Below are 21,939 nucleotides of genomic sequence, written 5' to 3' on the forward strand. Positions count from 1 at the left end.
TCAGACATACAGCTTGTTAGTACGAGATAATGGTTGGTACTAGGGGGAACCCACGCGTACGTTGTTCTGAGTGCGAGCGTGCTTACGCGTTGGAAGAAACGCGGTTTAAGTCAGCACGCGAAGCGAACGATGCAGATTTTATGTGTAGGATGTGTGAAACTAGGGTCGGGGCTGGACCGTCTAGAGCAGAAGAAGGATAAGCTAGCTAAGCACGTTGGAAAGCTAGAAAAGGAACTTAAAAGCGAGCAGAAGCAGAGGAAGGAGGCAGAAGAAAAGCAAGCTAACGCAGAAATGCAGCTGAGGGCCACCATTCCGCAAAGCAATGGTGAACGCATCGAGACGAGCACCGCGAACGGAGCTGGCTCCGATGAGAGTGCAGAGACAGCCGAACCCGCCACGCCGGGAAGCAGTGGCGGAAACGTCAGTGATGGTCACGAAGGGGATACCACTGACGCGGCCGCGGGAGAAAACAAAGCCAAGGCAAGGATAAGAAATGAGGCGAGGGCATTGTGACCTCGGGGGCAGCTTTCGGCGGTGAGGGGGAAGAAAAGCGTCGAGTTGTCTTTGTTGGAGATTCCAACATGCGTAAAGTAGAACCGGCGATAACAGAGAGGGTAGGTGCAGGTGACTGGTTCCAGGTTAGCGCGCTTGCTGGAAAGCCGATTAGAGAGGCGATAGCGAAGGCCAAGGAACGCATGTGGGACACAATGCATGAGAGACACTTAGTGGTGATAATGGGCGAAGTGATCGACGTACTGCACGGACGAGGGGCAGGGATCACAAAGCAAATAGCCAAAGGGGTCACCGACCTGTAGAATGTTTCAAAGCAAGTACAAATCGCAGTGTGCACGGTGCCAGAGGTTGAAAGGGAGGGCTATGAAATTGAAAGGGCAGTTCTTGCAGTAAACAAAAAAATTTGGACTCTAGCTAAAGCAATGAATTTTACGGTCATTGACATCAACCGAGAACTGCACCGAGCAGGCCGCGAAGACACTTTTGTGCGTTACGGGATACATTTTAGTGAAAGTGTAGCAACACCGGTCGGACGTCGATTCGTGGCGCGAACTGTAGCTTTTTTAGGCGGGCCCCAGGCAATCAGGAAGCAGGGTTAAGTATCGAACGTAGCGAAACACCAGTAAAGGGCAGAATTAGACGACCAGTAGTCAGGAAAAGGCGCAGAAAGGATAAGAATAGAAAAGGTAAAATTTGCTACATTAACATGCAGGGTGGTCGCAAGCAGGAAAAATGGCTGGAAATTCAAACGCAGCTGAATGATGAAGCGATTAGCGTGTACGCCATGGCGGCAACGCATCTACGAGATTTGCAGCAACTGCCTGTTATTGACCATTTTGTATGGGAAGGGTGCAACAGACCGACCGGGTCAAGGAAAGGCGGAGGCGTACTAATTAGGCGAGGTCTGCAGTTGCGAAGGGTACACGAGACATGTAAAGAGCATTTATGGATTAGCGGCACATGGCAAGGTAAAAGACGTGGCTGGGAGTTGCTTACCTAAGGACAGGTAGTGATAGCAGATAAAAAAATAAGGAATTGGTTGATTGCATTAGAAGCGATATTAATGAGTTCAGTAAATTGGGCCAGGTGTTATTAGTGGGAGATATGAACGTACACATGGACGATTTAGACGGAAACACTGATTACAACGGCTCTGTAGTGCTGGATCTGTGTGATGAATAGAACCTTATAGTAGTTAACAGGGAGAATAAGTGTCACGGACAGGTAACGTGGCAATTCGGTAACAGGCAGTCATTTATAGACTACGCCTTAGTCTCAGAAATGCTCTACGAACAGCTAGATCAAATTATAATAGACGAAAATGGAAAAAAATGTCACAGTTTCGCCCTAAGGGCGAAGCAATGAATGCGATAGCAACACAGCAATGTCATACGAAGTAAGGTGAGCGGCTTTGGTAGCAATATGAATTGTAGTAAACATGAGCTGATTAAGTAAGCAGGTGTGCTGCGGCTTAAGTAGACCGACATGAAGAGAGACTCGATGACCACGAGAAGGCGCGTGTGAAACGGTGGTGTTGATGAGAAGCGCTTCCCGTGGGCAGCGCGTGAGAAGGGACACAGCTGTAGCGCTGCACTGCCGATCCGGGCAGCACTGCATGTGTAGCGTGCGTTGGAAAATGTGGCCCGACTATTACTAACTGATTGAACAAGCGTGGTGTGAGCGCGCACAAACAAACATGAATAGATCACACTGAATGACTGCAGACAACGACCGTCAAAACTCTGGCAGCAAGCGGATACGCCGCAGCGGCGAAGGTACGTGCGGTCTATCGCTTCAACGGAAAACTGAGCGGCGAATGCACGGCGCATAAAGGTCAGAGCCGTGTGGAGATAAGAGACGGTGCGAGCGAGCGACGAGCGCGGTTGTTGGCAGAGTGGAAGTGCGCCCCCCCCCCCCGCTCCCTCCGGCGCTGGCTTCCCGCTTCCTTGCTTGCGCGTGGGAGATTGAGTGCGTTCGCTCTCCGTGATAGCGCGCGTCCCCGCACGCTTCCCCTCGGGCATACGGCACGCGGCGAAGATTTTATCTATAGGGAACCTCACGGCGACGACGACGGCGACGGCAGAAATCCGGTTGAAGTGTCCATATAATTGCTATCGCAATAAAATGAATGACGAGCAAATAACAGAGATCGCAAACAACATAGAGAAGAAAATTGAGGCTTTTCCTACATCAGTCTGGGAATATAAGGACCTGGTGGCCGTTATGCAGCATGAAATAAGGCAGACACGGCAAAACAATTGTTGGATTGAAAAGAGGAAACCACGAAAGTGGTGAAACAAGCAAATAAAACAAGCTATAGAAGAGCGTAAAGAGGCATCTAGGGCTCATCGAGAAGCCAAAAAGTTGGGATTAAAAGAAGAAGAGGTGCTCCTTAGGTGGAATACATACCGAGCAAAGAAAAGGGTTGCGAGTGAGCTCGTGTAAGAGAAAATTAAATGCGCGAGTGAACGTTGGGTGCATAACATTCACAAAAGAGACAAAGGCGCCCCAAAAAGATTCTCCAACCATATAAAAGCACTCGGAGCTCCAACTAAAAACTCGCAGACGGCTATAAGGGATGAAGACGGTAACATCTACGAAAGAGACGATGCGCTGCGGTACATCACAGACGTTATTAGGGATAACTTCGGCACCAGAAAAAGCGTAGTTCAGACAACAGATCTAGCAACAGCAGAGAGGCTTGAGATATCAAAATTTAGCATAGAAAGCTTTTATATGAAAAAGGCAGCAGAAAATGCCCCTAACAACACGGCAGCAGGACCCGATGAAATCCCAATACAGCTAATCAAAAACCTCGGTCCAAAAAGCAAAGCACTCCTTACTAATGTCATAAAGCAAGTGATTAGAATAACAAAAAAATCCCGTTGGATGGCGTCAAAGCAAGATGAACCTCATCTACAAAGGCAAAGGAGATAAGGATTCCTTAAGACGAGATTGTACAGGCCACTTACAGTAACGTCGGTGATATTGTCACGAGCAATGGGAAAGACAAAGACGTTGTAGTGGGGCTGGTTCAGAGTCTCTCTTGTCGGACTGAAACCTGCTGGAGCCTGTGCGCTCTGTGCAGTCTTGACTTCACAAGCGCTAGCCGCTTACTGTTAATTAAATACTCCCCGTAACATCTTTTTGGTGGAGGTTGCGGGCTCTATTCCACCCGGCCCTGGATTTTCGGAGCGGACGCCACGTTTCTCCCGCCACCATGGGCGAAGACAGTACGCAGTCATCGCAGCCCGCGCCCGCGGCGCCAACAACCATGGTCCTTTCGCAGCCCCTCGACTCCGGCACGTTTTGCGGCATGGACAACAAAGACGTCGACGATTGGCTCCTATTGTACGAGCGCGTCAGCAAGCACCACAGGTGGGATGAGACTCTCATGCTTGCCAACGTCATTTTCGACTTACGGGGCACGGCTCGGGTGTGGTTTAACACGCACGAAGAAGAACTTACAAGTTGAGGCCTATGCAAGGAGAAGATGCGCGTATTGTTTGGCCCATCGGCCGCGCGCCAAATGACAGCCCGGCACGAGCTGGCGGCCAGAGCTCAGACGTACACGGAGTCGTACGTCGCATACATCCAAGACGTACTAGCCTTGTGCCGTGCCATTGAAAAAGACATGCCAGAGACAAGGTTGGCCACGTGTTGAAAGGCCTAGCTGACGATGCCTTCAGCATCCTCATGTGTAAGCACTGCACCACGGTTGACTCCATCATCACAGAATGCCGGCGGTTTGAACAAGCAAAAAGCAGGCGAATTACTCCGCGCTTTAACAGACTCCCGAATACAGCTGCGACCTCCTCGTGCGATGATCCCGTGACGCCCCCTCCGTTCTCGCCGCCTAACTTGGCCAGGATTGTTCGCCAGGAGCTCGAAGCCATGGCTCAAGCCGCTTATCAGGCACCTGCTCACGACCAATGGGCGACAATATCTCTCATTCAGGCCGTCGTACGTCAGGACGTTGCAAATATAGGCGTCCTATTTCCACAGGCCCCCAGCTACGCCCCTCCGCCCATGTGTGCTTCCGGTCCTCCCACTGAACACCACACCGCCCCAACGGTTGCTGCTGCCGCTTCCGCTCCCCGGTTCACGCCCCGCTACCGCAACCCTTCTGAGTGGAGGACGCCTGACGATCGACCAATCTGTTTTTCTTGCTCTCGCGTCGGCCACATTTCACGCCACTGCCGCAATCGTCGGAATTACGGACCAAGTTTCCCCCGTGAGCGCCGCCAAGATCGTGGCCCGTACTACGGCACATCTTTTCTCAACGACCAACTCCCGGCGCGTGATTCTCACCCTATTTCCTCGCGCTCTCAATCGACCTACGCCGACAGTGCCGCACAAGGACATTGGTACAGCCGATCGCCGTCCCCTCAGAGTCGCCAGTCGCGCTCCCCTCAATGCCGTCGCTCTCCTTCTCCGGCTTTCTCTGGACACCACCCGGGAAACTAGCCAGTGCAGCTCCGGGAGGTCAGGCTGCATTGACGACAAGGACCGCAAAACCCCTATTGACCCCTACTTCAAGACGCAATTTGCTCGCTGTTCTCGTCGACAGCGTGCCCGTTACAGCTCTCAGTAATACTGGCGCCCACATATCTGTTATGAGTTCTACGCTCCGACGCCGCCTACGCAAAGTGCTGACACCTGCCGTCTCTCCTACTGTGCGAGTAGCTGACGGCACCCGAACACCTGTTCTTGGTATGTGCACTGCCCGCGTTACTGTTGCCGGCCACCACACTTCAGTTCTCTTCGCTGTTCTCGACGCTTGCCCACATGATTTCATTCTTGGTATTGACTTCTTGAGCGCCCACTCTGCCCTCATCGATTGTTCTTCTGGCATTTTGCGGCTCGAACTGCCATTGTGTCCTGATGACACCGCATCAAGTAACACTCGTCTACGTTCCCTGGAGTTTCTACGACTACCCGCGCAGGCTGCTACCTACGTCCTTATGTCACCGTTTCCCCCAGTTCCTGATGGTGAATATGTGGTCGCTCGCCTCACAGATCTGATCCTATCGCGCAACATCGCACTTCCTCATACCGTAGTGCTTATTGCCAACAACAGAACGTTGCTTCCAGTCCTCAACTTTTCTACTTCGATCCATGTGCTTCCTCAAGGAATTTCACTAGCCTAACTGTCACCTTTGGAAGAATGTACTGTTTCTGCATTCGCTGCTGACGCTGAGACCGCGACGCAACCTACCATACCAGCGCCAACCCAGGAACTCCTGGACAAAATGATATCTCCTGACCTTTTACCTTCCCAAAGTGAAGCACTCCGTGGTGTCCTATTTTCGTACCTTGACGTATTTGATGTTGCGAACAGTCCACTAGGCCGTACACATGTCGTGGCCCACCGCATCGACACTGGAGACGCCAGCTCCCTTCACAAGCACCCCTACCGAGTATCTCACTCTGAGCGCCAAGTCATCCAAAAGGAGTTAGAGAAAATGCTTTATAAAGCTGTTATAGAGCCTTCCTCTAGCCCTTGGGCATCCCCTGTAGTGCTTGTGAAAAAGGACAACAGCTGGCGGTATTGCGTCGATTATCGCCATCTCAATCGGGTAACGAAGAAGGATGTGTATCCTCTCCCACGAATTGATGATGCGCTCGACTGCCTCCATGGTGCCAAATATTTCTCGTCGCTAGATCTCCGCTCGGGATACTGGAAAATTGCCGTCGATGACCGCGACCGCGAGAAGACCGCATTCATCACACCCGACGGCCTCTACCAATTTAAGGTTATGCCTTTTGGGTTGTGTAATGCTCCTGCAACTTTTGAACGCATGATGGACACTCTTCTACGCGGTCTGAAACGGTCGACCTGTCTTTGTTATCTGGACGACGTCATCGTTTTCTCGTCCTGCTTTGACAGCCACCTCCCTCGTCTGTCGGCCATTCTCGACATCTTTCGCCGGGCTGGCCTCTAGCTCAATTCATCTAAGTGTACCTTCGGGTGCCGCCAGATCAAATTACTTGGACGCCTAGTCGACGCTACTGGTGTCCAACCAGACCCTGACAAGGTCAGTGCCGTCCGCGAGTTCCCGGATCCACGGTCCACGCAAGAAGTACGCAGCTTTCTTGGGCTCTGCTCCTACTTTCGCCGCTTTGTTCTCAACTTCGCGGACATTGCTCGACCCCTCATGGACCTACTCAAAAAGGATGCGGCCTTTTCTTGGGGCGCGGACCAAGCGTCTTCCTTTGCGTCGTGGATTTCTGCCCTCACTACACCACCCAGTGCTGGCTGATTTTGACCCGGCTGCTAGAACAGAACTTCGCACTGACGCAAGTGGCCATGGCATTGGTGCTATCCTCGCCGAAACATAGAACGGCGCCAACCGTGTGATAGCGTATTCTAGTCGTCTTCTGTCACAGTCGGTGAAGAATTACGCTATTACTGAGCGGGAGTGCTTAGCTCTCGTCTGGGCTGTCGTGAAATTCCGTCCGTATCTATATGGACGGCCGTTCGTGGTCATAACAGACCATCATGCGCTCTGCTGGCTCTCAACACTTAAAGACCCCACAGGGAGGCTCGGCCGTTGGGCATTACGATTACAGGAGTACACGTTCTCGGTAGTGTACAAATCTGGCAAGTTACACAATGACGCCGACTGCCTCTCCCGCCATCCCGTTGAACCATCCGACTCCACTGAAACGGACCCCGACACCTATGTCTTGGCGTTAACAGACTTCACCCATGTGGCCGACGAACAACGTACAGATCCATCGTTACTCTCTCTTATTGACCGTCTGCAATCCGGTACCCTCGACCCTTCCATCAACATGTTCTTACTTCGGGATAACGTTCTTTACCACCGCAACATGCACCCCGATGGCGCAGAACTCCTGCTCGTTGTCCCGCATCATCTGCGCAGGGATGTCCTCATCCAGTTTCATGACGCCCCCACTTCCGGGCACTTAGGCGTCTCCGGAACTTAGGATCGCATACGACGACGTTTTTTCTGGAAGGGCTTTTATCGGTCCGTTCGCCGCTACGTAACATCTTGTGAGCTGTGTCAGCGTCGCAAGAAACCTGCGAAGCTACCTGCTGGTCTCCTTCAGCCACTTGACGTTCCAGCCGAGCCGTTTTATCGAGTGGGCCTGGACTTGCTGGGCCCCTTTCCAATTTACACGAAAGGCAACAAATGGATTGCAGTCGCTACGGATTATACTACTCGATTTGCAATTACTCGAGCGTTGCCAACCAGCTGCGCCACAGATGTAGCCGACTTCCTAGTCTACGACGTCCTCCTCCAATATGGCGCTCCACGTCACCTACTCACAGATCGCGGTCGCTGCTTCCTGTCTCGTGTGGTTGACGATCTCCTCCGATCATGTGCTACTCATCACAACTTCACGACCTCATATCACCCGCAAACAAATGGACTCACCGAACGCTTAAACCGTACACTGACCGACATGCTTTCCATGTACGTTGCCGATGACCACCACGATTGGCATAGGCGTATCTACCGGGGGGGGGGGGGGGGGCAAGGGGGGCACTTGCCCCCCCACTGTAAAAAGTGGGGGGGTAAAGTATGCCATTTGCCCCCCTACTTTTGAAAGCGGGCCCTTTCGGCAGCATGCTGGAAAGTCCAAGAAAACTATAGCTGAAGCTAAATTTTCTTTCGTAATAGAGTGGTCATGTCAGTAATGCTTCTCTTTACTACGTATCCCCTGCTTGGGAAGCGAGGATTGTCTTTTGTGTCTCCTCGTGTCCGCGTGTCGTCCGCTGTAGCGGACGACACACGCGCTACTTGCATCATGCCCAGTGTTTCGGGATCACTATATCCGTATTTGAAAACACAATCAGCTTATTTAACCTGCGGGCGAGGGGGAGGTCAGGATAACGTATTATAGTCATAATGAAACTTTTGCGCACACAACACGAAACCACAACGAAGAAGTACACAAGGACTAGCGCAGTCCTTGTGTACTTCTTCGTTGTGGTTTCGTGTTGTGTGCGCAAAAGTTTCATTATGATGCCAAACCAACTAGCCCGCCTATCCGTTTTAATGTATTATAGTCAGCCGCGTTCAACGACTGGTGTAGTTTACGGCATGAAATCGTTGGATTTTCAAATGCTGGAACTATTTCATCTCTGTCTGGAGACATGCTACATAGCGTTGCAGTCTCAGTATCTTATCACCATCAAAAAGTCTGATCAAACCTCTTACAGGTATAACTGTCGAGTTTCACTGTCTAATCACGACCTTTTGTAGATATGTTTGTAGAAGTGACCTTAGTCGAACGTGTAGAGTCATTTAAACACTAATAGAACAGTAATTAATTTTTTTCTAAAGGCATGGTCTAATCGACGCGGTTGCTTCTCACCGTGTCTATTTCATTTTCAGGCTGTTTCTAAATAAGAGCTACACTGTTACTTGTATCCCAGCATGAGCAAGAACAGCAGATGTTTTATATATTGAAAAAAATGAGGGCCACTTTTTGGTGGTGTGTATCGAAAATGTGCACTGTGTAGGTTGCTTATGTGCTCCAAAAACAGTTACTGAGTAGTCTCTTCTCCCAATTTTTATGCGTTATACACGGCATTTAGTTGTTCTCCCCGGCTATCCTCGGTGAACTATGCGAGACATGGTGTTTTTATTTATTTGAAGTACGGACAAATGTTCTGAGTGACGAGCCATAAATGTTTATCCTGGGTAGGTTCATTATAGCATTTGTAGAAAATTATTCATTGGAGCGTTCCAGGGAATCATACTGCCGATAATCGAAATGTTTCCCACACTCCTAGAGCAACGACATGAGAGAAAGTTTAAATTCCGTGAAAATAAAGATAACTTTGAGTGCAATGCGTTGAGAAACATTCACTTTCCTGCTTTTACTGTAAGTTTTGCAAATAATTACTAAACCCTCGTTTTCCGACGTGTTTTCATGCATCGTGTGAGATTCGTAGTTGGTTTCTCAAGTGTCGAGCTCTCTGAGCTAAACAGGGCATTTTGTTTATATCTGGGGATAATCAAGCGCATGATACGGGTAATCTGTAGGCAATGCTCCAGATGGGTGGGTTAAATGCGCATTTTCCTAGAATACGTATGCAAGTGGTCCATTGTGTTATTATAGTCTGTTTCACGAGCGGTGTAAAACTTAGACGGCTGCGCTGGCATAATTACAACTACAACTGAGGTGAAATTTTACGAATATAAGGGGGGAAAATATGCCAAGTTTATTTGCGATGGTAAATGCGTGTTGATCAAAAGAGTTACAAAAAGTGTAACCAATTGTTCGAAAGTATCACGCTGCTGCTTGGTTTCCCAATGTCGCAAGAGAACTCTGGGTTTCAGATATTCTATAATTTGAAGGAATAGACAGATTTTAAGTGCAATGTGTCGCACAGTTTTAACGTTTCTGGCTTATTTAGAAGCGATACCAATAAATTTTGAACCCTCATATTTCATTTATTTTTACTTTTTCATGCATGATATACTAGGTTTGCCTGGCGTCCTACTGACCAAAGGAGGCAGCTTCGTTTTGTTTAGTGTCTGTAAAGACAAGTTAATAGGTGATGTGTAGGTGAAGTTCAGAGTAGATGGGTAATTGGGCCTTTCGCAATAAATTACGTATGCAAGCACTCTAGAATGTTATGAGCGTGTCTAACGAGTGGGGAAGGATTGAGCCCACTGCCGTGGCAGAACTATAAAAGCCACCAAGACCAAATTTAGCGAACATTGGTGGAATGCTATGGAAACTCTCTGTGCGAAGTTAAATGTGGCTGGATCATACACAGTCTTTGTAAAAAGATTCTTATTCAAGTGTTAAAGCCTGTGCTATGGCAGCTGTCAGCTATGCTTCCGAGTACCCCGACATAGCTGTAGGTTACAGCAGGTTTATATTTTGTGGAATGGGGAGGGGGGACATGGTAACCGCAATGTGCGACAAAAGTTTTACGTTCGAGATCCAGCTGGAAGCGTTGCAAATAATTTTTGAGCCGTCGTTTTTCTGTCCCTATTTTAAGGCGTCACAACACATTCAGACTTGGTTTCAGCGATGTCCTCGGGGAACTAAGCAAGATGTTTTGCTTATATTTGGCGAAGATAAAGGGCGCTTTGTGGACAATGAGTAGGTAAACTATAAGGACAGGCGACTAATTATGACATTCGCAGTAAAGTACTCATGCAAGCTACCCGGGGCTTTATGAATGTGTTTTGCGAACAAAAAATTCATCCCGTTGCTCTGGCACAACTGTGAACTCAACCGATGTCAAATCTAGCGTAAATTGAGTAAGGAGGGTAAGGGGGAGGGAGGACACCATGGTAAATGTTATGGCGAAGTAGCATATGTGTGTTGATGAATTACTGGCTTTTAATAAATTTCCAACAATAAGTGCTCCAAAGGATTACATGCGGGCATAGTTTCAAATGGTACAGTCGTTTACGGTCAGCTTTGTAATGTATACGATATAATTACAAGAAACTGAAAGTTTTATTGCAACAGTTCGAAAAAACAGCTTCGCTGGAAATAGGGTTGTTGCACACATCTGCAGTAGTTTTTTTCTAGTGAATATAGCAAGTAATTTATGTTTATTGTACTTCGTTGCGTAGAACCTAGACGATACTATTACCTAAATTAGCGATACATATAGGCTGTAGACTGAAATGCCAAGTACAATTGTTTGTTTCATTATTAATATTGTTTTTAGCAAATGTCCATTCTTCACAATATATATATATATATATATATATATATATATAGAGAGAGAGAGAGAGAGAGAGAGAGAGAGAGAGAGAAGGAGAGAGGTCAGATTTTGTGCGGTTTGCCCCCCCACTCGAGAAATAGTTGGTACGCCACTGACGATTGGGACGTTGCGCTCCCGTTCGTCACGTTTGCACATAACTCATCGCGTCATAAAACTGCCGGCTATTCACCCTTCTATCTTCGTTCTGGACGCCATCCCTTACTACCCTTTGACACCTTGCTCCCTTCTGATCAAGCCTCCACGTCTACGACTTCCTATGCGCAAGATGCCATCACGCGTAGATGCCATCACGCGCATAGTAGCCCGCGCTCGGCTCTCGTAGATCGCACAAAAGGCCATCTACGATCGTCGACAGCGGGATACTGATTTTCCACCAGGCTCTCTCGTCCTTCTCTGACTCCCATCTCGTCGTGTCGGCCTCTGTGAAAGTTAATATCGCGGTACGTCGGGCCCTACCGCGTGCTGCGCCAGGTGACTCCTGTCACCTATGAGATATCTCATATGGCATCCACCTCATCGACTGCCGCACCACGAAGTGACATCGTACATGTTTCCCGCCTCAAACTTTACAACTGTGATAATTCATTTTGACCACAACAAGCACCGGGACGGTGCTTCATCGGCCGGGGATAATGTCACGAGCCATGGCAAAGACAAAGACGTTGTAGTGGGGCTGGGTCAGAGTCTCTCTTGTCGGACTGAAACCTGCTGGAACCTGTGCGCTCTGTGCAGTCTTGACTTCAGAAGCGCTAGCCGCTTACTGTTAATGAAATACTCCCCGTAACAATATACAGAATGGCAATGCAAGCCATAAAATTAGAACTGTCGAAGTGGGTGGAGAAAAACGATGTATTGGGGGAACTACACAATGGGTTCAGGCCAGGCAGACGCTTAGAGGATAATATGTTTGTACTAACTCAGTGCATAGAGATTTCAGTAGCTCAGAAAAGACCTTTATCGATAGCATTTCTAGATATTAAAGGAGCTTATGACAACGTAGACAGGGAATTGTTATGTGATATTCTTCAATACGAAGGCATAGATGATTTCGTAGATCTGCTGAGAGAGATATATAGAGACAACCAAGTACAAGTCGTATGGGAAGGTCGGAATGGTAATTAAATGGTGGGAATTCACCAAGGATTGAAGCAAGGATGCCCTCTGTCACCATTGTTGTTCAAGCTTTACGATAAGGCTATAGAAAGACGACTGGAAAACAGCGAATTAGGTTTTTATTTATCCTACATGCGTAATGGACAAATGGTGCAACAGAAGGTCCCTGGACTGATGTAAGTAGACAACTTTGTGCTACTAGCGGACAATAAAAACGATTTACAGATACTTGCGAATATCTGTGGGAACGCAGTGATAAATCTAGGCCTTAAGTTTAGCACAGAGAAATCAGGAATTATGATCTTTAATGAATAGACGAGTAACTTCGTGGTGTCAATTCAACAGCAAGTAATACCCATAGTGAAGCAACATAAGTACCTCGGCGTACACATAAACGAAGGAGAGAATTACTCGAGCAACCACCACGATAATCTTAAAATAAAGGGGAAGCGGAATGCAGCAATAATGAAACACAGAGCACTGTGGGGCCACAATAAGTATGAGGTGGTGCGTGGAATCTGGAAAGGAGTAATGGTGCCAGCGCTAACATTCACAAATGTCATTCTATGCTTAAAATCGGATGTCTTGTCGGGTTTGGAAGTTAACCAAAGATCAGTAGGCCGGTTGGCTTTGGGAGCCCACGGTAATACTACAAATGAGACAGTGCAGGGTGACATGGGTTGGGCCTCTTTTGAAGTCAGAGCACCACAGATCAAAATTAGTTTTGAAGAAAGGCTCAGCAACATGGATGAAAATAAATGGGCGGCTAAAATGCACAAGTATCTCTACATGAAAAGCGTGGACACAGAATGGAGGAAGAGGTGAAGGAAGTTGGCAACCAAGTACATCATAATCGAAACTGTAAATGGACAACCAGGAGTCATCAGAAAAAAAGTGAAAGAAATAGAAACCGTGAATTGGATGCAAAGAATGGAAACAAAAAGGACAATGGAGATTTACAAGAATGAGAAGAAAGAAATTACAACGGAAAATCTGTACGATAACACAGAGGGCAGTGCCTTGCTATTTCAGGCTCGAGCCGGTTGCCTCAGCACCAAAACATACCTAAGCAAATATTCGGAACTAGATGAGGCATGTGTATGCTGCAGTAAAGATCCAGAAACCACTCAGCACATCCTAATGGAATGCGACTTTATCCCACCCAGCGATAACCGTAGGTAACGTGCAACATGAACAGATCAGCCGTAGAGATAAGCAAGAGACGATTAGAGTATTGGTGGAAAGAAATCAGGGAAAAGATGGATACGACCTGATCTCTTAAAATCATAAGTAGCGGTGCAAGGTAAATTTTTAAAAAAGAAAGGATAATGAGAGGGGGGTGGTATAAAAAATGCTAGATAAAGAACATGTATACCTGATTAAATCAAGCAGGCTAGGTGACTATTTGTGGCCGCCCCGTTTCAAAGGGGATGCCAATAAAAATCATCATCATCATTATCAGGGCGAATAGAGATGGTATTACGGCTGGCATAGCGCAACCAGCGTAGCGTGACTGGCCGCGAACGACGCTCGCCCGCGCGCCGATAACGTCAGACTATAAGCGAGCAGATGCGCGCCTTGTGTGAAAGGATGGCATCGCGTGGGAAACAAAACATGAAACAGAAGACGCTGGCTCGCGCTCTCGGCTACTACGTCACATCTATCTAGCCGCGTTTACATCAATGCGACAGTAGCGCATAGAATTTTCCAAGCGCATTTGGGAAAGTCCATGCGACGCCGTTTACATGTAGCGCATTAACTCTCCCGAGAAGGGAGCGCCACGTGAGTGAGTATACTCGCGCCCGTAAATCTACGCTCGCCTGGCGCATTAATGCGATGCGCCTTTCTAGCGCTTTACCGCTGTTTACATGAATTCGATGCGCTAGAAATGCGATGCGATGCGACAGTGTCGCATTCATGTAAACGCGGCTATTTCTTGTAGGTGGATGAGTCTTCACACGCGGTGATTCGCATATCGTAAACAACCAGAGTAGTGTCTGCCGCGTTGGAGCGGAAGCGTTAAGGCCCAACCACTGGCACGGTCCGGCACGCGCCAATGCGTCAAGAGCTCCAGTCCCGAACAGGGTGACGCGTCCCGACGCGTGCAGATTTTTTACCGGCTGCCGATGCTAGAAGATGAGAGGCTGCAACCCATCGCCGGCGTCCACCAATCAGAAGGTCTCGAAACCTTTGGCTGCTACGCCTGATGATGGCCGCCGATGCGAAGGCGCCGACACCAACGATAGTCCGAGTTCTTTGGACGCACGACGCGCTCGACAGTGTTCCTTAAAGACAGCTGTTGTGATACTAGGCCGACAACGACACGACCGACGACCGTGGGTGGTGGAACTGCGACGTCAATTCATGCCGAGTTCGAACGACGCCGCCGAATCCAACCTGCCGGCCCACTGGCGGTTCCGCAGATCTCAATAAATGGGAGATTTATTACGACTGCAACTAACACTTCGAGCAGGCCAGCTAGCTATAGTTGACATCGCTGAGGGTTCCCTCGAAGAGAATAATGCACGATAGGTAAAGACGGGCTTCCGACTTACCAACTGGGGAATACGGGCGGCCGCGGCGATTGCCGCGGCAAGAACGCGGTTGACTAACCACGTGCGGGAATACGGGAGCGGCGGCGGAGACTTCCGTCGTCGCCGCTTGCTGGGGACCAAAGGGATCCGGGCGATGTCAGCGGGATCTCACATGACCCACCCGGTGGCGCTGATAGCGCTTGCGATTCCCGTGCGCCGCCCGCGGAAGGAAAGTTTCCCCTCTCCCAACTCTCCTTGGCGCGCATGCACCTGACGCGAGGTTCGCTGCGCGTGCAGCGGTCATGGGACCCGAGGTTTCCCACACATTACGCGTAGTCCTAGCGCATCCGTCGAGTTCGTAACCGGCGATGAACAAGCCCAGCTGAGATTCTCTGCCGAAGGAAATGATTTTTCAGTTCCGTTTTTGCGCAGCTGTGATTTGAAATATGGCACTCCTGACCTAGTGTGGTGCACGTGTAGTGTGGTGAATGAACCGTGCAGAACTTCGGGTGGTGACCCGCGGCGTGTTTCGTCTGTGAATTATGTGGTCTCGGGTGACTCAAGTTTAACGGGCGAGCTCTGCACTGTTTCCGGCGGCAAAAATAACTTGCCATAGCGAAAAATATTAGTAGTAGAACAATTCGAAGTACATCTTGTGGGAACGCTGCACGTGAATAGTGGCATAAGAACCAACTGTGGGACGAGGAAGAGGACGGACGCGCGAGGCAGTGGTGCGAGAGACGCGCGAGCTGCGACTGGGGCACCCTTGGGTACCCCTTCTAGTACACTGTACCTTGTCGCGGCCGGCCAGGACTGGAGCTGTGGCTGTGGACCGCGGGACCGAGGCGTTTTCCCACGTTGGCACCCGTAACGTGGGTCCCCGCCTGCGTTCCGAGACGGACCATGGTCGTGGAGAAGGCCGGAGGTACCCGTTCCATGGCTAGTAGCGACTCATGGCGCGTGACCATTTCCGCGGTGCGAGCTGCACCTCTGGCGTTCGATGACGTGCGATTCCGCCGGTTCCTCCTCCGTCGTCGTCAGCAATCCTGGCGTGGGTCCTGGTGGTGGCGTGGTCTTCTACGCGCTGCTGCAGCTCCAGGCGCCGCCGTTCGAGAAGGGCATCAGCAGTGCAGGAGACATCATTCGCGTGATCACGCCAACACCACCTCATGAGCGGCTCCATCCCTCGGTGCGTGGTTCTCTGGTTCTCAGCTGCGGTACGGTGTGGTCTCTGGTGGCAAGGCTTTGAGCGGGTGGCGGCTCCTTCCGGTGACCTGCTGTGTGCACTCGTCAGAACGAGGTCGTAGAAGAAAACTAGACCAGGTGTGCGCCAGGGGATGGTTTAGGACCTTTGGTTCCTGCAAGACCTCAACTCCGATACTGCACCACCTGGTCTGGTCAATCTTCGCGAGCAGTCCGTCATGGAAGCCAGTCAGGTTTAGGGCCTGCAGGTTCCTAGAAGACCTCGGTGATTCGGATTTGACGGCTACGCCGATCCTCGTTTGGTGAATTATCAGCCTCCAAGGTTCGCTCGCCTGTAGGATTGTCATGCCGTCGCTGCCAGCCACCGTGGGCCAGTGCCGTCAACGCCTTCGCAGCGCAGCTGCAAGGAAAAGCGCTGGCCATGGAGGAAGGAATGGCGCTAGGGAATGCTTGCACCCGTTGTTCCGACGACCAATTGCACCACCCGCCGCCCACTCGTCGCTTCTCCTCGTTTTGTACTTTGTGGTGCGCCCACTGTGACGACGTGGCGGAGTGAGCGAGTGATTTTGCAACGCGGAGCAGTGTGGCTTTCGTTGTGATCGTGGCCGTGCTCAGCGAGCGTGTAGCGTCGTCGCCCATGGCGACTCGGCATCTCTCATCGTCCGTGCAGTCGGGTGCGACCGCCGTGTTGCCAGCCAGTGCCGTCAACTCCCTCGCAGAGGCAGGGGCAGTGTGGGAACGCTGACGTGAATAGTGGATAAGAGCTAACCATGGACAAATAAGAGGACGGACGCGCGAGCAGTTGTGCGAGAGACGTGCGAGCTGCGGCTGGGCATCCTTGGGGGTGCGGCCGGCCGAGGCTGGAGCTGCGGCCGTGGACTGCCGGACCGAGGCGTTTTCCCACAATCTTCAGCCATGCCGTCCGTTTCAGCTGAGAGTGAGCTCTTCGATTCGGCATGTGAAATCTATTTCAGTACAAGTTCACATTACTGCTTCAATCACTTCTTTCAAGTGCAAGTGTCTTAAGGGCTAGTTGGGTATAAGTCACTCGTGCAGCACTCGAGAACGCTGACACAGTGAAGGAAACGTGACATAGTGTTGTCATGTTTGAGTATGTGTGTCCTTGTACTTGAGCACTCGAAGAAGAAATGATCTGTTTGCAATATGTTCACCGTGTGCAATGCATGGAGGACCTGCATCATACAAGACATGCATGCAGCTGCGTATGCCAGGATTGCTTCGATGCTTGCTTGAGAAGCAGCACGTACTGAGTCAATGAAATGAATTGACTTTTGATAACTTTTTGTTTTGTTTATGGAAAGAGTTTATGGAAAGATGGTGTGAGTGCATTGCAGGGAAGGGGAAAAGCTGTCATCAGTGCTTTGCGCAGTCGGTATGCTTAAGCTGCCCAATTCTCTTCAGCTTGCACCAAAACGCATCTCGATGTGAAACTATAAACTGTAGTCGGGAAAAAGATTCACAAAAACCAAGTTCCCAATGCATCTTCGCAGAATGTGTTTAATTAGCACGTTAACACTTGCGCTGCAGCATTATGCTGATACACAGCACATTCGCTTGAAATAAATACATTTTGTAAAAGTGGACGACTGGGCACACAATAACAAACTTTATGTAAGCACTGAAAAAAGTGCTGCCAATGCGTACCAGCCACAACAAAACCACTTTGCGCCCAACCTAGTTCCCCGGAGGCCCTTCCCCCACTAATCAGCCCTTCTCTCGACTTTTCTGCGCAAGTCACTAGGCTCGTCGCATTCTGGGGTTTATAACCTGTCTCTCCCTTCCCTGCGGATCTGAGGTTTTCAGAGCACTCTACACATCTCTCATTTTGCCACAGCTTGAGTACTGCTCATCAGTACAGTCCCCGTACCAAACTCAGATGTGTACTTTGACAAAACATTAAGCTTCTGTTCAGACGTTAAATATGCACAACGTGCCCTTCACGTTCTTGGAATTGTGTGTCGTATATTGCATGATTTCCACTCACCTGTTCTGTATCTGAAAACATATTCTGCTGCGGCCCTTCCACTACTAGAGTATGTCTCTGTAGAATGAGGTGCAACGTGCAAATCTAATTCTGGCGTCACTGAGCGCGTCCAGAATAAATTGATATCGGTCTTCAAGCACCACTTTTGACATTCTGGCGACCATAGTCCAGCCCTTTTAAATATACCTCAACTCACACCTCTAGACTCCCTCAAACCTCACCCCTTCGAATAATAAAGTTGTCACTCACTCACTCAAGACTTATTATATCAGGCCTTTTTGGTCTTGTATAAGGTGGTCCATAGGATTATACATGCCCCAAAGCTGTGCGATTTCTCGTGCTGCACCAGTATACCAGGTAACATTCCGCATTCTCTGCCTAGCCCTGTTTCATTAAAGACTGGCTCGACTCCAAAAAACATATAATAAGAACTGTGCCTATATTTATAAATTTCAGAGTTCATTTCCTCTGTATTTATATATGTAGATAATCATGTTGTATGATGAACTGCCTTTTACAATTCCTTGTTTTCTGTTTTCATAATTGTTTCTCTATCTCGCACTGTTTTGTCTACTACATGTGTGTTATCTGTACATTTTGTCTCGCGTGTTGCTTTTTAAGTGCACCAGTACGAAGGCTCTCTAGCTGTTACTGGGCACTATAAGAAACATTTGATTCATTGATTATTATTATTATTATTATTATTATTGTTGTTGTAGTATAAAATTGTTTTTAAATATGCACTAGTATATCATTTCAGTTCAGTAGCTTTTGTGCAATAGTGTTATAGGGTGACCATTTTTTAAAACCATCACTTAAGTGTAACAAAATGTTATTTGCCTGATCATATGCATTGTGCTATTAATTTCTTCTGAGGTTTAATAACGGTTGGCTACCGTGTCCGGTGTTGTGCAATAAAATAATAATAATCATCATCATCCTATATTTATGTCCACTGCAGGACAGACCCCTCCCTGCGATCTCCAATTACCCCTGTCTTGCGCTAGCAGATTCCAACTTGCGCCTGCGAATTTCCTAGCTTCATCACTCCACCTAGTTTTATGCCGGCCTCGACTGCGCTTCCCTTCTCTTGGTATCTATTCTGTAACTCTAATGGTCCACCGGTTATCCATCCTACGCATTACATGGTCTTCCCCGCTCCACTTTTTCCGCCTAATGTCCACGATAATATCGGCTATCCCCGTTTGTTCTCTGATCCACAACTTGCTTCATGTACATTAAGGCCTCCAAGTTTCTGCCCCATATGTTAGCACCGGTAGAATGCAATGATTGTACACTTTTATTTTCAACGGCAGTGGTAATCTCCCAGTCAGGATCTGGCAATGCTTGCCGATGCACTCCAGCCCAATTTTATTCTTCTATAAATTTTTTTCTCATGATCACGGTCCCCTGTGAGTAATTGACCTAGATAAACGTACTCCTTTACAGACTCTAGAGGCTGACTGGCGATCCTGAATTCTTGTTCCCTTGCCAGGCTATTGAAAATTATATTTATAGATTTGGGTTCACGTTAAAGAACCCCAGGTAATCCAAATTTCCGGAGTCTCCCACTATGGCGTGCCTCATAATCAAATCGTTGTTTTGGCACGTAAGACCCCATAATTTTTTTGAACATTATCTTTGTCTTCTGGATATTATTCTTCAACTTTCTCGGTTAAGGTCCTCAATCACTTGCTGTAATTCGTCCCCATTGCTGCTGAATAGGACAATGTCATCTGCAAACCGAAGGTTGTTGAGATATTCGCCGTCGATCCTCACTCCTAAGCCTTCCCAGTCTAAGAACTTCAGTACTTCTTCCAAGCATGCAGTGAATAGCATTGGAGAGATTGTGTCCTCTTGCGAGACCCCTTTCTTGATAGGTAACTTTCTACGTTTCTTGTGGAGAACCAAGGTTGCTGCGCAATCCTTGTAGATGTTTGCCAATATATTCACGTATGCATCCTATACTTCTTGGTTACGTAATGCATATATGACTGCTTGTATCTCTACTGAATCAAATGCTTTTTTGATATCTATGAAAATCATATAGAGAGGTTGATTGTACTCCGAAGATTTCTCTACTACCTGGTTGATGACATGGATAGGATCCATCGTAGAATATTCCTTCCTGAAGCCAGCCTGTTCTCTTGGTTGGCTGAAGTCAAGTGTTGCCCTCATTCTGTGGGAAATTACCTTGGTGAACATTTTATACAATACTAAGAGCAAGTTAATGGGTCTATAATTCTTTACTTCTTTAATGTATCCCTTCTTATGGGTGAGTATAATGTAGGCGTTCTTCCAGCTTTCTGACACATTTGAAGTCGTGAGGCATTGCGTATAAAGGGCCGCTAGCTTTTCAAGTATGATATCTCTTTCACCCTTGATTAAATCGACTGTTACTCCATCTTCTCCAGCAGCTTTTCCCCTGGTCATGTCTTTCAAGGCCCTTCTAACTTCATCGCTAGTTATAGAAGGGGCCTCTGTATTCTGTTCATCACTACTTCAAATGAAAGTAGCTCGGCTGCTCTGGGCACTGTACAGGTCAGTCTAGAATTCTTCCGCTGCTTTTACTATGTCATCGAAATTGCTGATGATATTACCCTGCTTATCCTTCAGTGCATACATCTTGCCTTGTCTTATACCCAGCTTTCTTCTCGCTGATTTCATGCTGCAACCATTATTTACGGCTTCCTCAATGTGTCCCACATTATAATTCGAATCTCCCTTACTTTCTTCTTGTTGATGAATTTTGGCAGTTCAGCGAATTATATCTGGTTTCTTGAGTTGGATATATTCATGCTTTGTCGTTTCTTCATTAGGTCCTTTGCCGCTAAGTAACACCAGGTGACCAGATGAACAAAGCAAAGGTACGAAGCACCTTCTCCACGCTTGTTCTGAATTATTTACTTTGCCGTTGCAGGGATCAACGCAGGCGTCATGTTGATGAACCTCACGCGCATGCGTTCTTTCAACATGAAGGAGCGCCTGCGTGTCCTAAAGAAGCAGTTCAAAGGGCGCATCCCGTATGGAGACCAGGACCTGCTGAATATCCTGTTCTCTCAACATCGTGAAACGCTCCATAGAATTACCTGTCGTTGGAACTACCTCTTTGAGCACTGCAATATGATTGCCGTCTGCTCCGACGGCCCAGTGGCCGTGCTGCACGGTTGGAGGGACGCATTCACAACGCAACCTGAGTCCGGGTTTGTCGCTGTTCACCAAGCCATGAAAGCGGTAGGTACATTAAAGGGCATGACTCTCAAATAGAGGCCACACGATGCACTTACGGACATTTTGCGTTTCGAACGCACACACCACCGCAGGGGCGTACAGTTCGCAAGTCAAGCTCTCCAACAGGCACTACATTTTGGAGCATACAGCTTCCTTTCCTACACACCTTGAAATCAGCTTCAATTCGAAATCCTATAATAGTCAGTGAAAGTACCCCGCTACGCGAATCAAATTATTAATAGCGTAACTGTTAAAGCTGGAGGAGAAACGTCCGAAGTCCGCAGAAAACTCCCCGATGTTTCCCAGCAACAACCAAGTCACAGCTGCGCACCACCTGGCCCAACCTCGCCTAACCGCGCATGCGCCGAAGCAGTAGCGATGACGTCACCTCGCGTTGCCTAGTAACCGCCGGCGCAGGTGCGCGCTCGCTTCGCCCGACACAGACACGGCTAAATTGAGCTAGACTGGGTAATGGGCTCACTCGTCGGCTGGCGCCGTGCATTGAGGTGACGCCGGCTATTAGTGGCGAGAAGTTAGAGTGGCGCCCTCTACGAGTGCCGTCACGGCCAGGACGGCGCTCGATCGGCTGCTGCGCGCGCCGTTCTCTT

The 21,939-nt window shown here is 48.7% G+C and overlaps 1 protein-coding gene across 1 annotated transcript in view; it reads left to right on the top strand.

Moving 5' to 3' along the window:
* The first annotated feature begins 21,024 nt into the window (after positions 1–21,024).
* The window catches only part of LOC125947001 (glucoside xylosyltransferase 1-like), an 84,301-nt gene continuing 83,386 nt past the window's right edge, over positions 21,025–21,939 (top strand). The window contains exon 1 of the mRNA XM_049671275.1: positions 21,025–21,334. Within this exon, the coding sequence (XP_049527232.1) occupies positions 21,038–21,334 (297 nt within the window). The 5' untranslated portion in view covers positions 21,025–21,037. The remainder of the gene's footprint in view (positions 21,335–21,939) is intronic.

The sequence above is a fragment of the Dermacentor silvarum genome, chromosome 7, assembly GCF_013339745.2.
Source record: "Dermacentor silvarum isolate Dsil-2018 chromosome 7, BIME_Dsil_1.4, whole genome shotgun sequence".
In the NCBI taxonomy this organism is placed as follows: Eukaryota; Metazoa; Arthropoda; class Arachnida; order Ixodida; family Ixodidae; genus Dermacentor; species Dermacentor silvarum.